General features: G+C 55.6%; 3 protein-coding genes across 6 annotated transcripts in view; 2 read left to right on the top strand and 1 right to left on the bottom strand.

Annotated features, from left to right (window-relative positions):
* The window catches only part of TYW1B (tRNA-yW synthesizing protein 1 homolog B), a 107777-nt gene extending 107295 nt beyond the window's left edge, over positions 1-482 (bottom strand). For all 4 annotated transcript variants that reach the window (XM_054847796.1, XM_054847799.1, XM_054847798.1 and 1 more), the window contains exon 1: positions 347-482. The gene's annotated coding sequence lies outside the window, so the exon portion shown is untranslated. The remainder of the gene's footprint in view (positions 1-346) is intronic.
* Positions 483-558: 76 nt separating this feature from the next.
* On the top strand, positions 559-5455 carry SBDS (SBDS ribosome maturation factor). Its single transcript, XM_054847823.1, has 5 exons — positions 559-730; positions 1109-1238; positions 2002-2202; positions 2785-2949; positions 3667-5455. The coding sequence occupies exons 1-5, from the start codon at positions 603-605 to the stop codon at positions 3793-3795; spliced, it is 753 nt and encodes a 250-aa protein (XP_054703798.1). The 5' UTR covers positions 559-602; the 3' UTR covers positions 3796-5455.
* A 286-nt stretch (positions 5456-5741) lies between these two features.
* On the top strand, positions 5742-11229 carry CCDC183 (coiled-coil domain containing 183). Its single transcript, XM_054848086.1, has 14 exons — positions 5742-5982; positions 6067-6194; positions 6320-6397; positions 7134-7301; positions 7436-7540; positions 7735-7857; positions 8239-8367; positions 8511-8571; positions 8654-8754; positions 9039-9199; positions 9583-9742; positions 9892-10017; positions 10258-10354; positions 11013-11229. Exons 1-14 carry the CDS (start codon positions 5742-5744, stop codon positions 11123-11125), a joined length of 1791 nt encoding a protein of 596 aa, XP_054704061.1. The 3' UTR covers positions 11126-11229.
* Positions 11230-14434: the final 3205 nt, after the last annotated feature.

Below are 14434 nucleotides of genomic sequence, written 5' to 3'. Positions count from 1 at the left end.
CAGCAGCACTGAACCCCCCCAAAACAAGCGAGCTGCCAGCGCTCACCCGCCGTGCCGCCAGCCCACGCAAGCAGCAACCCCCCTCGGACGGGGCTCCAGAGGCCGCAGCAGCCGGCTGCCCCCGGCTACCCCCTGCTACCTGCCCCCCGCCCCTCACCCCTGTGCCTGCCCCGCTACCTGTCCCCTCAGCCCACGCCATTCCATTGAACGTACCACCCCCCCGCCCCTCGCACAGGCCTGCCCTATGGTCCCAGGAACCCCTCATGGTTATCACCCACGCACACCCCCTCACGGTCACTACTCCCCCATACACCCCTCCCGCACGGTTATTTACCTACATCCTTACCTATACAGTTACACACACACAGATTTGTCACACCCCTCTCACAGCTACCACCCGGCCCTCACCGGCGGGGCGCCCTCTCCCCACAACTACCGCCCCCTTCCCCTTCCGGCCGCCCCCCCGGTTCCCTCCGGACGGCTTTTGCTGGTGCGACAGAGGGCGGGGAAAGCGTGGCGGCGACCAATAGGAAAACAGCGTGGGGCGGCCCCGCCCTTCGACCCCTCGCGCGCCCGCCGGTGGCGTAGGAGCCGCGGCCGCCATGTCCATCTTCACCCCCACGAACCAGATCCGCCTCACCAACGTGGCCGTGGTGCGGGCGCGGCGCGGCGGAAAGCGCTTCGAGATCGCCTGCTACCGCAACAAGGTCATGGGGTGGCGCAGCGGAGCGTGAGTGCCGGGCTGACACCGCCAGGGCTTGGCCGAGGGGGGCCGGCTGTGGTGGGGGGGAGGCCCCTGTGGGGACCCGGCTGTGAATCCGTGGGGGGGAGGCCCCTGTGGGGACCCGGCTGTGGTGGGGAGGAGGCCCCTGTGGGGACCCGGCTGTGAGTCCGTGGGGCCGGTGTGGAGCCGGGCAGGAGGAGCGCCCTGGGGCGCTGTGCAGTGCCCCTGGCCTTTCCCTGGGGAGTGACATTTCGGTAGTGGGAAGTGCCCAGGCTCTGCTGATTCGGCCTTGGCAGCAGGACTTGTTCCTCTTTGCCAAAAACTCGCGCAGTCGTTCTCACATTGCTGGTTTTGCAAGTTTTCTAACCCTGTCCTGATCTGTAGGGAGAAAGATCTCGACGAGGTCCTGCAGACACACACGGTGTTCGTCAACGTTTCCAAAGGGCAGGTGGCGAAGAAGGAAGATCTCGTTCAAGCCTTTGGGACGGATGACCAAACAGAAATCTGTAAGATGGTAGGTTTCAACCACTTTGCAGTTCCCTGCTTTATAAAAGCTTGGAGAAGACTTTGTGAATGTTTTACGTGAGGGCCACGCAGATGTGGTAGGGCTGGTTTGGTACTGGGAGGGTTTTGTGGCATGCAGCGCTGCTGTAGGCGCAACAGTTGGTCATTTGTTAAGAAATGGGTAGGAAGGAGTGGTATTCCATGGTATAGTCTTACATTGTCTATGTGCATCTGGCTGAAAAGAGTTCTGAGTGCTCTGTATCACATACAGCTTCTGCGCACTGATGTCTATGGGCAGAGGAAAACAGTCAACCGGTGCGGGAGAGTTTCTCACCTGAGATGTATTATGAAGGATGCAGGGGAAGGAAGGGACAGTCGCTTCCTTTGGACAGTTCAATGAAGTGTTAATGACAGATCTAATTTAGTCCTTCTAGGCAGGATAGAAGCTGTGGACTTGTTGCGGGTGATGAGAATTCAAGTAAATCTGCGCTTCTCTTTATAGTTGAGTGTTTCTGTGGTGGTTTTTTTGTCTGAAGTCTCTCCACTGTTGTCTGTCCTAACGATGTACGTTATTAATATGGTTATTCTTTTTCTGCACTGCACATCTAACCAAACCATTCAAGCAGTTGTTAAATTTAACAGAGTTGCAAGAGTTTTCACTCTTTAGGCTGTGATGTTTATTAAATTATGTGTTATTTACATAATATATTATAAGTTAAATGAGAAATAGTATATATTCTAGTTAATATTTTGGTTTTGTTTTTCCTGTACAGATTTTATCAAAAGGGGAGCTGCAGGTATCGGACAAAGAACGACACACACAGCTGGAGCAGATGTTCAGAGACATTGCGACTATTGTGGCTGACAAATGTGTGAATCCTGAAACAAAGAGGCCATACACAGTAATCCTTATCGAAAGAGCCATGAAGGACATTCACTACTCTGTCAAACCACACAAGAGCACGAAGCAGCAGGTCAGTTTTCTTGCAAAGTCGGCTTCTACTCAGAGGTGTTGCCTTCAAGTGTAATTTCTCCGTTAGCAGTCACAGAGGGAACAGCAAAGCCCTCTGGTCTCACAGCCGCAGAGTGATTCCTCAGGTGGCTGGCAGGTGACTGCTGGATACAAGCAGCTTCTGAAACGCGTGCAGTTTGGTTTCTAACCATTCAGGGAAGGGAGACAGAAAGAAACGAATTAAAGCAGGCGACAGCGATATGCCTGGAACAGAAATAAAGAGTTTTATGATTTATTTTACTTGAGGTGGTAAATCGGGGTTTGCACCGGAGCCACGTGGTTTTCAGTTGTTCTGCTGTGTAACTGCTACTTAGCGTTGTTTCAGACAGGTTTGTTTAGTATTTGAAGTGATCTCAAACAGCAAGGACTCTGCCTTTTCTTGTTAATCTATCAAAATAACGTAATGGCAAGCTCCCTGCAGCAGAGTGGCGGTGATCAGTACCGAGACATGTGTCTGAAGCTCCTGCAAAGGATCCGAGATTTTGAGCTGTGCCTGTTCTGTAAGCTGGTGTGTAACTGCTCTTTCTTCTGAATGACTTTACAGGCCCTGGAAGTGATCAGGCAGTTAAAGGAGACCATGCAAATTGAACGTGCTCACATGAGGCTGCGATTTATTCTTCCAGCAAAGGAGGGGAAGAAACTGAAAGAGAAGCTCAAGCCCCTGATTAAAGTTATTGAGAACGAAGAATTCCACGAACAGTTGGAAATTGTAAGCACTAAAGTGATTCTTGTGTTTTGTACTTGATTTGACTACGCCTGTACAGCTTCCTGGAAGATGAATTAATCTATGGAAGTGGTTTAGATAAGCTGCAAGTTTACCAGAGATTCTAAATCGGAGGGGTAGTTTGTAGTTTTTCATTTCACACAACCCTATTGATGAAAGCTTAGAAGTAGCCTTTATTACTCAGAGATCGCTGCTTCGAGCTGAGGAGAAGCACCGTGTAATTTCTCTTAGCAGCGCCTCTCCTACAGCACCGATAATTTTCTTTGCAAATACGGAATGTTCCTCTTGTTTACTTGGTGGGTCAGGCCTGTATTTTGACAGTGGTTAATTAGTTTTTTCAAAAATAGTCTGTGATAAAGTAAAATTTGGTATTGGTAAAAATCTTTCTGAGAACAGACCAGACTCCAGCAATGTCTCTAGTCAAGAGACATGTCCCCAGCATGGACATGGAACTGCAGAACTGTGGAAAGATTACTTGATAGAAATCGCTGATCAACTCTGCAAAGTCCTTCACAGTAACTAAACAATTTTTCTTTTTTTTAATGAAAATTAGCATTGGACCTTAGAATCATAGAATCATTTAGATTGGAAAAGACCTTTAAGATCATTGAGTCCAACCGTTAACCTAGCACTGCCTCCTTGAGACAGGGCTAAGCAAATGCAAATATTATTGCTTGGCTGATGAAATGTGAACTATTTCAGGTGTGCCTTATTGACCCAGGCTGCTTCAGAGAGATTGACGAGCTGATCCGGAGTGAGACAAAAGGGAAAGGAACACTGGAAGTGCTCAGTCTGAAAGATGTGGAGGAAGGAGATGAGAAGCTTGAATAACGAAAACCTTCTGGCACAGTTCTACTTGAACAACATCCTACGAAATGACTGGTGTTAGCCACTGTCTTCTGTTAGGCCTTCATGGTTTTTCCAGTCTCTTGCTGCCAAATATTTTCTGACACTAATCCTTTAGGATTTTTCCATGCAGCGTGGGTTTTTTTAAATCGCTTTACACTTGTTTGGTTTACAGATGGGTTTGCCTGTAGGAACATTTGGTGTCAGAGTTGCACTACTGAGGATTGAGTTAAGACTTGATATGGAAGTTACTCTCGCTTTGGTTTGCTTTAATTAAGGGGTGCAGTTGAAGAGCATTTGACTGATAGGGTGCCAAGAGGTTTTTCTTGAAGTTGTTGGTGTTGAGTGGGAGATGGCATATGTGGCTGAGAGGTGGGTTTTGTACGTGAGGAGAGGAACCTGAAGAAAAGGGAGCTGCATTTTCACTCTTAAACAGGTGCAAAGTGTGGATCGTGTCTGAACTGATCTCGTGGCAGCCTGAAAACTGACTTAGCCTTCTGTAATTGGCTGCTCGATAATTAGAGTACTTTAAAGGACCATTCTTAGAGATTTCCTTCACTGGCTATAACAGTACTTGCTGACTTAGAAAAAAAAAATGTTCTCCAAATAACTTATTCATAAAATATATTTAGCTACATTAATAAAAATGAACTATCATCTATTTATATATTACAGATACAGAAAGATATAAAAGAATTATTTTTCATTAATAGTCTAGGAGGTGTCTCTGGCCGTGCCGATGCTTTTTGTAGGCTGAAGGGTCAGCCTGCACTTGTGAGCTGTTCTCATGTGCTAAAATGCATGTGGGACAGGCAGCGGTGGCCCCTGGTAGTTGAGCTAGACGGGCTTTGTTGGGCCGTAATTCCCTGGCGGGAATTGTTTGTACATGCTCTTTTTCTTCTCAGTGCGGTAGAGAAAAATTCTGGCAGCTGTCCTTTAGCCTCTCTCTTTTTATGCGGCTTTCTAATACATGCACAGAATTTCCTGATTCTTGAACCATTTTATCCATTTTAAAATGCTTTCTCTTACCCTCAAGGTGATCTTCTGTGGTGTTTCAGTTCTGCCTAGGAGAGTTTAGTGGTACAATGACTATATTTGCCATGTGGGCACAGCCTCTGTGGAGATGTCTACGTGCGTGGACAGATTGACAAGATTCCTCATGCGTACAAACCCTTGACTGCTTGTTTTTCAAGTGGCCATCTCTTCGTGCATACTTTATGAAGGGCTGAAGATGATAACGTTGATATTTAGCTTGTCACTGGCAATTAGCGCTAACATGCAACTCGTAAATCTGCAAATGAGACACTGAGTAAGAGCCTCAGATGATACCGTGTTGGTAATGCTTGATTTCACAATGCTGTCGTTTCTTTTTTTCCTGTGTTCAACAGCTAGAGTGCAGTCAGATGGCTGCAGGTGAAAGATCTTGAGTTACAGAATCTTAATCTGAGCTGATTTAGGAGCTTGGTGCTAGTAAGGCAATTTCCTTATAAAGTCTTTCTGCAAATCAAACATTGAGGATTTTTTTCTGGTAGAGGGAGCTTGATTTTATTTATCAACAACTAAATGTACATGCTTGCATTTCTTGTCATATTTGTAGTTCAGCAAGAAGGTATGGTGAGCATCGAAATAAATGTCAGTATTGGTAGCTGGTTTGTTCTTGCCTGTTGCCATGGTTGTAAGTGCCCGCACAATCGCTTCCTCGCTAATGAACTGTAATTTCCAAAGGTACAGATCTAGGTAGCGATGGACTCCCCTTGCCATTTGAAATACACTGGCAGCTGCCAGGAGAGCGCTGGACGTGTCTGGGTTACCTGTAGGCGTCTTTTCCCCGCAATGGTCCTCGCCCTGTTCCTGGTGGGGTGCGGAGGGTTCCCTGGCTGGGCGGGTTGCAACCGCCATAGCCACGGTGATGGGAAACAGAGCGGGAGGTGATGGCCAAGCAGGAGGTGTGTGGCGTGCTGCAGCTGGAGGTGTCACAGCAACGGTTCCACGGGCAACGGGAGCTGGGCTGCATCCGTGGTCACGGCCCGGCCACCGCCCCACCAGGCAGCAGAGCCACGATGGCTGCTGCGGGGCTGGAGGGCCGAGGTGGGAGCGCCAGCACGGCGCAGGGCCGGAAGGCACAGCTCAGCCAGCGTGCCCAGGAGCTGCGCGCCATGCTCACCTTGCAAGGTGCTGCCCCTTGGGCTTGGCGGGGGCGGGTGGGGGGCTCTTGGTCCCGCACGGTGCCAACAGCAGCGCTTTAATGTCCTGCAGAGCAAGGGAGGAAGGTTTTTGCACAGTGCTGTGAGGAAAAGCTCCGTCAGAAGAGAGAGCTGCTCACGCGCCTGCGCGAGGCGGTGCAGGAGGATGTCCATGCCCTGGGCAGCATCCAGGCGGTACCGGTAGGTCCCATCTGCTGTACCCTGCCTGGTGCTGGCCCTTGCGGAGCCAGCTCCTCCAGCGGCCCTCTCCAGGAGCAGGATGTGACCTGGCAGTGATGTTCTCTCTGCCCCTTTCCTGCCCACAGCACAGCAAGTTCACCATGTCTGTGGCTTGCGGAGCACAGAGGCACATGGGCATGGATTTGGCCAGGAAGACGGTGGAGGTAACGGCAGGGTCGGGTGGGCGTGGGCTGCTGGCAGGGGCTGGGGCTCCAGGGACACTCAGAAGGATGAGGTGCAGGGCGCAGGGACCTGGTGCCAGCACAAGGGCAGCACCCCGGGGCTGGTGTGGTGAGAGCCAGGGTGTTCACCTGTGGTCCCATGGGTCCCTTTCCACGGTGGGACCCATGCGTGCAGGTCTTTCTCTGGCTCCCTGAGCTTCCTTTGCCCCCTGCCATGTTCCCAGGGCTGCTGGGGTTCCTGCGGGGTCCAGCTGCATCCCTGGGAGAGAGATGCTGTCTGTGCCCTTCACTGCCTGCCCCAAGGTCATGACCTGGTTCCAAGCCCATGGAGATGATAGAGGCGCTGGCCCCGCAGAGCTGCCTTTGCCCGGGAGCCTCTTGCAGGGACAGAGCGGTGCCACCACTCTCCGCCAGCAGCCGCATCTGGGGCACCGATCGATTTGATTGATGCCCAGCCCTGGGTCTGCATTACGTGGAGTCCTGAAGCCCAGCCCACCGCTGCCATCAGCAGATCCCCACCTCCACCTTGCCCCAGCCAGCCCCCCAGAGCAAAGCTCTCCTGGAGCCCGTCCTGCCAAGGGAGTGACAATGTCGCAGAGCAGCCTCCCAGCGTCCCTGGCTCTACCTTGGGGGGTGTTTTCCAGGCAGTGCGCCCTTCTCCCGCGGGTGTCCAGCGAGCCCTGCCTCCAGCCTGGCAAACTCTCCCGTGCCCATCCAGGTGGCCCTGGAGAAGCTCCGGGCCGAAATCCATGAGCGCAGGAAGACGTGCGACATGCTGCTGTACTGGCTGAGGCAGCGGAGCCAGACCCGGGACGAGCTGCAGAGGCGGCTGCAGCAGCTGCAGGACGCCGAGAGGGATGCCAAGCGGCAGCAGGCGCAGGTGCAGGTAGCCAGGAGCCCTTCCTGGGGTGGCAGCACCCATCCCACAGCAGGGTTTAATCCAAGCCCTGCACCCCCCTGGGTGGGTGCCAGGCTCAGCACGCAGGGTCACCCTGTGTCCCCGTCCCGTCTGCGCCCCAGGCGATTCACCAGCTGGAGAACAACAGGGAGAAGATGCTGACCAAAGTCCACGCTGGACAGAAGGTGACCGCCCAGTACCTGGTGGTGCGGGATGCCCTGAGGAAGGTGAGCTCCTCCTCACCGTGCTGTCATCCCACCCGCCCCTCCTGCAAAGGCAGAGGCGCCCGAGGGGCTGTGCTGGTGGGATGCCCTCCTGGCTCGGCGAGGTCCTCCTGCTCCCCTCCATCCACTGTGGCAGCGTGCAGGGGACCCCTGGGGCTCGCCGGGGTGACTGGGTGCTGTGGCTCCCTGTGTCCCAGGAGCTGGCCCACCTGCCTCCGCACCTGGACCTCCTGTGCGAGATAGCCGAGCTGTACCCTGGGGAGCTGAAAGACATGGAGCTCCTGGCCTCGCGTGCCCTCCGAGCTGCTGATGTCGCCAAGGTGAGATGGTCCAGGGCACCTTGGGGCCCTCTCCCACTCTCCAGAGCCCCCAGGCGCACCCAGGCTGGTGAGTCTTGCTGCTCTAAAGAGGAGGCAAAAGAGCCTGAGCTGGGCTTGCCCACAGCACCCAGATGCCTCCAGAGCTCCTCCCGCATCTCGCTGTTGGGCCAGGCTGCCCTGGGGCTGGGGACAGCCTGCCTGAAGCACCAGCCATGATGAAGGCAGCATGCTCCATCCTCCAGCCCTCCTTTCCCAGTTTCCTTCCCAGCCTGTTGACATGGGGGGGGCATCTTTGACCCTGGCCATCCCAGAAGCTCTGCTGGTGCACTAAGGCGCGTCCCAGCTTTGGCAGCCGCTTCTCCCTTCTCCGATCTGCTCCAGGAGGACATGGCCGAGATGAAAACCCAGTTCCTGGCAGAGAGCGAGCGCAGGTACCGCTCCCTGGCCGCCCAGGAGGTGCCCGTGGACAGGCTCTGGCTGAAGGAAGCAAGCGAAAGGCAGCCAAGAGCGGTGAGCTGGGGGGGCCCGGCGCAGGCAGGGCTGCGGGCAGGCAGCAGTGTCGAGCCCCCCGTGGCGGGGGGGCTGCAGGGCCAGCTCCCCCAGGGTGCCAGCAGCCAGCAGTGGGGGGTGATGATGAACATCCATCCTTGCAGCAAGCCAGGTCCGAGCTCGCCACGGACTTCCCGAGCCTGCACTCACAGGACCCGGTGGTGGGTGAGTGCCTGGCGGGGTGCAGGGGGGTGGGACATGGGTGCAGCCGCAGGCATCCTTCCCTGCTGCTTCCCTCCCAACGCAGACACCAAACTGGAGGCCGCCAAAGCCCAGATGGAGCGTGAGGCCTGGCTGACCGAGAAGATGGAGAAGGCCAAGGCTGCGGTGCAGCGCTCCCGCCTCTGGGTAATGTAAAAACCCCTCTCCGGTAAAACCTGGGGCTGCTCGAGCCACGGGGAGACGAGACCTCACGGCTCGCCTTATTTCCTTGTGGGGTTGTCTGCTCTCCTCTGCCTGTGGAGCCCCCCAGAGCCCCTCTTGTGTTGGCAGGGATGGAGCTCCTTTTCTCCATGCCATGAGTTTGCAGCGGTCGGTCCGTGGTGCAGAAACCTCTGCGAGGCCACGGCCCGGGTGCTGTACCATGCTGCAGGAGCGCCGTGGGCTGAGTCCTGGTGCTCTCCCCCGGCCAGGACATCGCCGGCAGGCTCCTGGCACAGCAGAAGTCCTTGGTGGACCTGGGGCAGTGCGTCAAGGAGCGCGAGGAGAAGAAGCAGGCACTGAAGGAGACACTGAAGGAGCTGGAGCTGAAGCAGGCTGAGCTGAAGTTTGGCCAGCCCCCCAACACACCCAGGTGCTGCTGAGCTCGGGACAGATGTGCTAACCAGGCCACCACCCTTGGCAGGGGACATATGCATCACAAGTGTCCCAAGAGGGCACCCCTTCCTCCGTCCCGCTGCAGCCACCCAGCCAGCCCTCCTGCACTGCAGGTTTTCTCAGCAGGGTGCTCCCCCAGCTCTGGTCCTGGCAGAGCACCCAAAGCTCCCGCTGTGGCAGCAGGAGCACCCTTGCTCCTTGCCTGGCATGGGAAATGGTACCAGCAAGTCCGAGTTGGGCTGCAGGCAGCATCTCTGCTCTGCAGTTGGGAGAGGGGCAACCAGAGCAGCTTTTGCAAGAGATGTGGGGTGTCTCTGCACCCCTGTGCACTTGTATGGATGGGAGTGTGGTTGGCTGCAGGATGCTGGAGGAGGACCTGAGGGTGAGGCTGCAGCAGGAAGAGGCTCAGCTGGAGCAGGCGCGAGCCCAGGCGCTGAGGAACGAGGAGCTCCTGCTCCAGTTTGCAAATGGCATTGACAACCTCTTAGTCCGTCTGCACGCCATCACTGTGCCTGACCAGGTACCTGCGTAGTTCTGGGGTGAGCATGGCCCTGGCGGTGCTTGGTGATGCAACGGCACAGCATGGTGACCCTTGGTGCAGCCACCATCACCCCAAGTGGCTCATTTTCCCCACCGAGGTGGTGGTTGTTGTTCTCTCTCTGACTCCAGGACAATTCTGTCAAGCCCCAGGGGGTGGTTGAGAAGCTCCAGTTCTGTGAGCAGAAGCTGCGGTACCTGACGCAGCGTGTGGCCGACTTGGCCCCCGACAGCTACAGCCCTGATGAGAACAACGAGGTGCGTAGGGGCTCCATCCCTGCTGTGGTCTTTGGGACTCTCCTGGATGGCCCATCCCAAACCGTCCTCCCAGCTAGGAGGATGGAGGAGGCCCCAGGGAAGAGCCATGGAGCAGCTCAGCCCCAGGTGGCACTGGGCACTGCAGGGTGTCCCCCCCAGGGGACATCAAGGTGGGGAACCAACCCCGGGCTTGTTACACCCACCTCCCCTCCATCAATTAACCCCAGGTGTCTTTCACAGACTTTCGTGCAGGTCAGGGATTTGCTGGAGAAAGCGACCGCCAATGATGCACAGAACCTGAAGATTTCCTTGGATGACGTGAGCAGTAGGGTCCAAGGTAGGAGAGCACAGTGGGGACGCGTCCCACAGCAACTGTCCCAGCCCCTGCCCACTGGGATTTCTGGGCATCCTTGCCTGCCTGCAGCTGTCCCAGCAGACCCCAAGCCATGAGTTGTCTCCAGACCTTGGGGCTGGCCTTGGCTATCTGTGAGGCTTTGAGCATGGCTGATGGTTTGAGGTGGGGATGTGGGAGAATGAAGGCAGCCAGTGGGGTGGTGAGTGTCGAACCACAGCAGAAAGAAGGAGGGAGACCCTGTGGGGCAAGGAGGGAGACCCTTGTCTTCCAAATCATCTGGTTGTGAAGAATAAGCAGTGCTTGGCTCTGGCTGTGGCCTCCTCCTGTTGGCTGCTCTTGGAGGAACTGCTGAGGTTTTGGCAGCTTAGCACCTTTTTTTAACAAAGCGGGAGCTGTACCCACCACCCCATGGCTCCAGACCTTTATGGGAAGCCCCAGCAGTGTTGCAGATGGGCCATGGCAGGTCACCCGGGGATGCTGGGGTGGAAGAGCGTCAGCAGTGCCAGTGCTGGAGGGCTCAGCACGAGGGCCCCCTGTGAGGCCTCCAGAACATGCTGTCTCTCCCCGGGGACATGGGCACAGCAGAGGTGGTGGCCCCACAGCCTCTCCTCATCCTGCTCTGCTCTACTCTCTCCTCCAGACCCCTCCGATTTTGCTGATGAAGACCATGGCCTTGTCCCCAGCCGGGAAGAAATCAAGAAGCAGGGGCTGCTCCTGCTGGAAAGCAAGAAGAAAAGCAGCAGGGAGAGGTAGCGGTCGCTCCATGAGAGCTTTGGATGTCCCAGACCAGCCATTGTGCTTTGGATGCCCCAGACCACCTGTTGTACCTTTTCCCAGCTGGTTTAATAGAGCAGATCTTTTTCATTTCTCCCAAGCCTGTAGTCAAGCCGGAACGAGGGTCCTAGCTCGCATCTGCCACCCGGGACACACGGGGTGCAAACCCTGAGGGGTGCTGAGCTGGGTTTGGAGGAAGGCCCATCCCCATTCCTTGTCCCCCGGCCCTTGGCCCAGCTGCTCTCCCTGCAGAGGTGGGGATGGGCTGCGGTGGGGACAGCTCTCCTGGGCAGAGCCAGGAGCTCCCCTTGATCCCACGGGGCCAAGAGCTCCCTGGGACCTCTGCCCCCAGACAGCTCTGGGCCCCACTGGGCTGGCATGTGTGCGAGGTGGCTATGGGGAAACGTGGGGCAGGGGATGAGACCTGGGTATTGGACCTCAGGGTGGGTGTCTTTGTGTCCTTGTGTTGGAGTGGAAGGGCAGAGCCTGCCTTGGAAAGGGAGGCCGAAGTCTGAGATGAAGCCCCTAGCCTGGGGCGGTCTGACCTGTCTGGGGACCCTTCGTGCCTCTTCCCTCCTCTGGCCCCCACACGCATGTTGTGCAACGCATACTCATAACCCTAAACTCAGAGCAAATTTCAGGCGTTCCCTTTGGGTGCCTGGAGGTAAGGTCTAACTCAACGTGACCGAGGACAGCAGAGGATGCTACACCGTGCCTGTGGCTTGGGTCACAAACATCCAGCCACGGAGGCCACGTTGTCTTCTCTACAAAGACGCTCATAAAGCACCGCTGCAAATAGATGGTGCTGTTACCCTACGTACAGCCAACACTGAGGGCTTCCACCAGGGACCTGTAGTCCTGTCTGGAGACCCAGGAGAGTCGCAGGGGGACATCAGCATCAGACCAAGCTCTTGCGGTCATTTCTACTTGGTCCCTGTACTTCCTGCTGACATAGCTTGTGACATCATCATTGCAGGGAAGGAACGGCTGCTTCTGCCAAGCCTTCCAGCAGACTGGCAGGTCACACCAAATGTTCTTGGTGGGTGTTGTGAAACTACAGGTATGGGGAACATATTGCCAAAATACTTGTGTCTTTTAAAAATAGCATAACGTGCCAGTGCACTCATCTGATGGAGCTTCCCAGAATCAACAGCCATATAGGTGGGCTCCTCTGCAATTAAAGACCACACTATAATTACAGCCATCCATCTCCTGTCCCCTTCTCAGGTGCCCACCACAGCCAGGGCATGTGCTGGGATCTGGGTCAGGGAGTCCCCTGCTGTGAGGAGCTGCCAGCCGTGGCAGCAGAAATTGGAAGATACTCAGCGAACCACGAGGCTGAGCAGACAGCATGGGTGCATGGTGCTGGGCCACCCTGAAACTGCCCACTCTCAACACACCCAGGGTCTGAAGAAGCTTAGCCGGGCCACTGTGCCCAGACACCACCACACCAGTGACTAAAGACGAACGCTTTGAGGCCAGTTGATGAAACCAAGAGACTCTAGCTTTCTACACCTAGCTCCATGAAGGGTGGTTTCCTCTTGTGATGCCCTCAGGACCTTCTGAAGGGCATCCCTTCCTCTCTTGGGGATGCCGAAACAAGCGTACACCCCAAAGGTGCTGCAAGGGGAAGCCAAAGTTTTCACCTCTGCTCTCACCAAGAATGCCGGCTTGAGCAGAGATGAGCCCACAAACATCTGCCAAGGTCTCAGGTAGCTGAGAAACCCACCTCTCAGCAGTGACGTCACCGAATCCAAGATCCGACGTCTGTTGGTCAGCAGTTGAGAATGTCCCAGTTCCAGGGATTGTGATAGCCTGAAGGCCGAGGAGAAGGAGCAAAGAAGAAGTGTTTTGTGGCTGGTCGAAATGAAGGATGGCTTTTTAGAGCATGGTGGTGGCGCTTTGTCCCTTGTGCCCTGCCCTGATGTACAGAGGAGCAAGAAGAGACACTGGACAGCTTGGGGGAAGACCTCCATATGCGGAGGTGTTTCCTCTCCTTCCTCTTCAGCCTCTGAAAGGTATTCGGTGAAGAGCAGAGCCAACATCCCTCAGCTAGACTGGGGGTTCCCACCCTTTGGGAGAAACCCTGACAAATATTATTTCAAGCTCTTGGTCTGGTCTTTCCACTCTGGCTGTGAGGAAGAGAGAAGCCACAAAACATGTTGAAGACTTCTCTCTGCTAGAGCTGGATGGAGAATCTGGCCCATTCGCCAGCTGCAAGGTAATTCTGGGATGGTTTAGCTGCCTTGAGAGGAAGAGCAATGCCAGGCAGTAGCATCGGGGCTTCAGGTCTACTGAAATCACCAAGTCGTGAGCGGAGGATGCTTCATCACGAGCGCTGGCTGAACGCGTTCAGACACAGCATCCCTAACACTCATCACATCTGGAAGGCGAGGGGAAGGCACGTCACCCCGCAGCTCACAGCCACGCAGCCTGCTCCCCACCGGGCAGACGGCGCTGCGTGCAATCGGGCTGACTGCTGCTGCCTTCCCTGGACCCGGGAGAGGCGGCGGGCAGGTGGGGGAAATGGATGTGATGAGTGGCGAAGAGGGAGGTACGAGAGAGAGCGGGAAGAAACCAGAGGCAGCACCTTGCTTTCTGGATTAAAAAAAAAAATAAAAACAAAAAAACAATTCTGGGTGTGCCAGGGAGGCAGCAGCGGAGTTAGGAGCAGCACCCGGGCATCCTCCTGCTGTAGGGGACAACCTGGCTGCAACGGGCAGGGGAGCTGCACGGGGCATGGTAGGGCACTGCCCCCACCCCACAGCGACCATGGGGCAGGAGAGCCGTGCAGGGGGTCCCCAAGCTGGGGCTCACCCCACGCACGCATCCCCAAATGCTGGAAAAAGAGCTGGGTCTGCACAGGGCTCTCCAGTGGGGAGAGTCCAGTTAATGACATAGGGGAGGAGAAAGGGAAGGGCAGGGCTGATGCCAGCTGGGGTTTCATTAGGTGGCAGGCGTGGGGTGGCACAGCCCAGGGAAGGAGGGGAGAGATTTCTTTTTTCTGCCCTGAGAAAACCTTATTTCCTTCCACCGCAATTCCTGCCAAAGGCTTGATGGGAGCTCCAGCGCGGATGTCTGCAGCCAGACCCACTCCTCCAGCCTGTCCAGGTCCCTCTGGATGCCACCCCTTCCCTCCAGCGTATCGACTGCACCACTCAGCTCGGTGGAAAACCATGACTGGTGTGTCTTGGGTGATGCAGAGAGCAGAGAAATGCAGAGCTTGGCCTTAGCTCTCTGCCAAGGACATCTGGAGAGCCCCTTGGAAATGCTTTGGCCACTTTAGCA

This window comes from Grus americana, chromosome 19 (genome assembly GCF_028858705.1).
Source record: "Grus americana isolate bGruAme1 chromosome 19, bGruAme1.mat, whole genome shotgun sequence".
NCBI lineage: Eukaryota > Metazoa > Chordata > Aves > Gruiformes > Gruidae > Grus > Grus americana.
The sequence above is the reverse complement of the archived record's forward strand: the minus strand, read 5'-3'. Positions and strand labels throughout refer to the sequence as shown.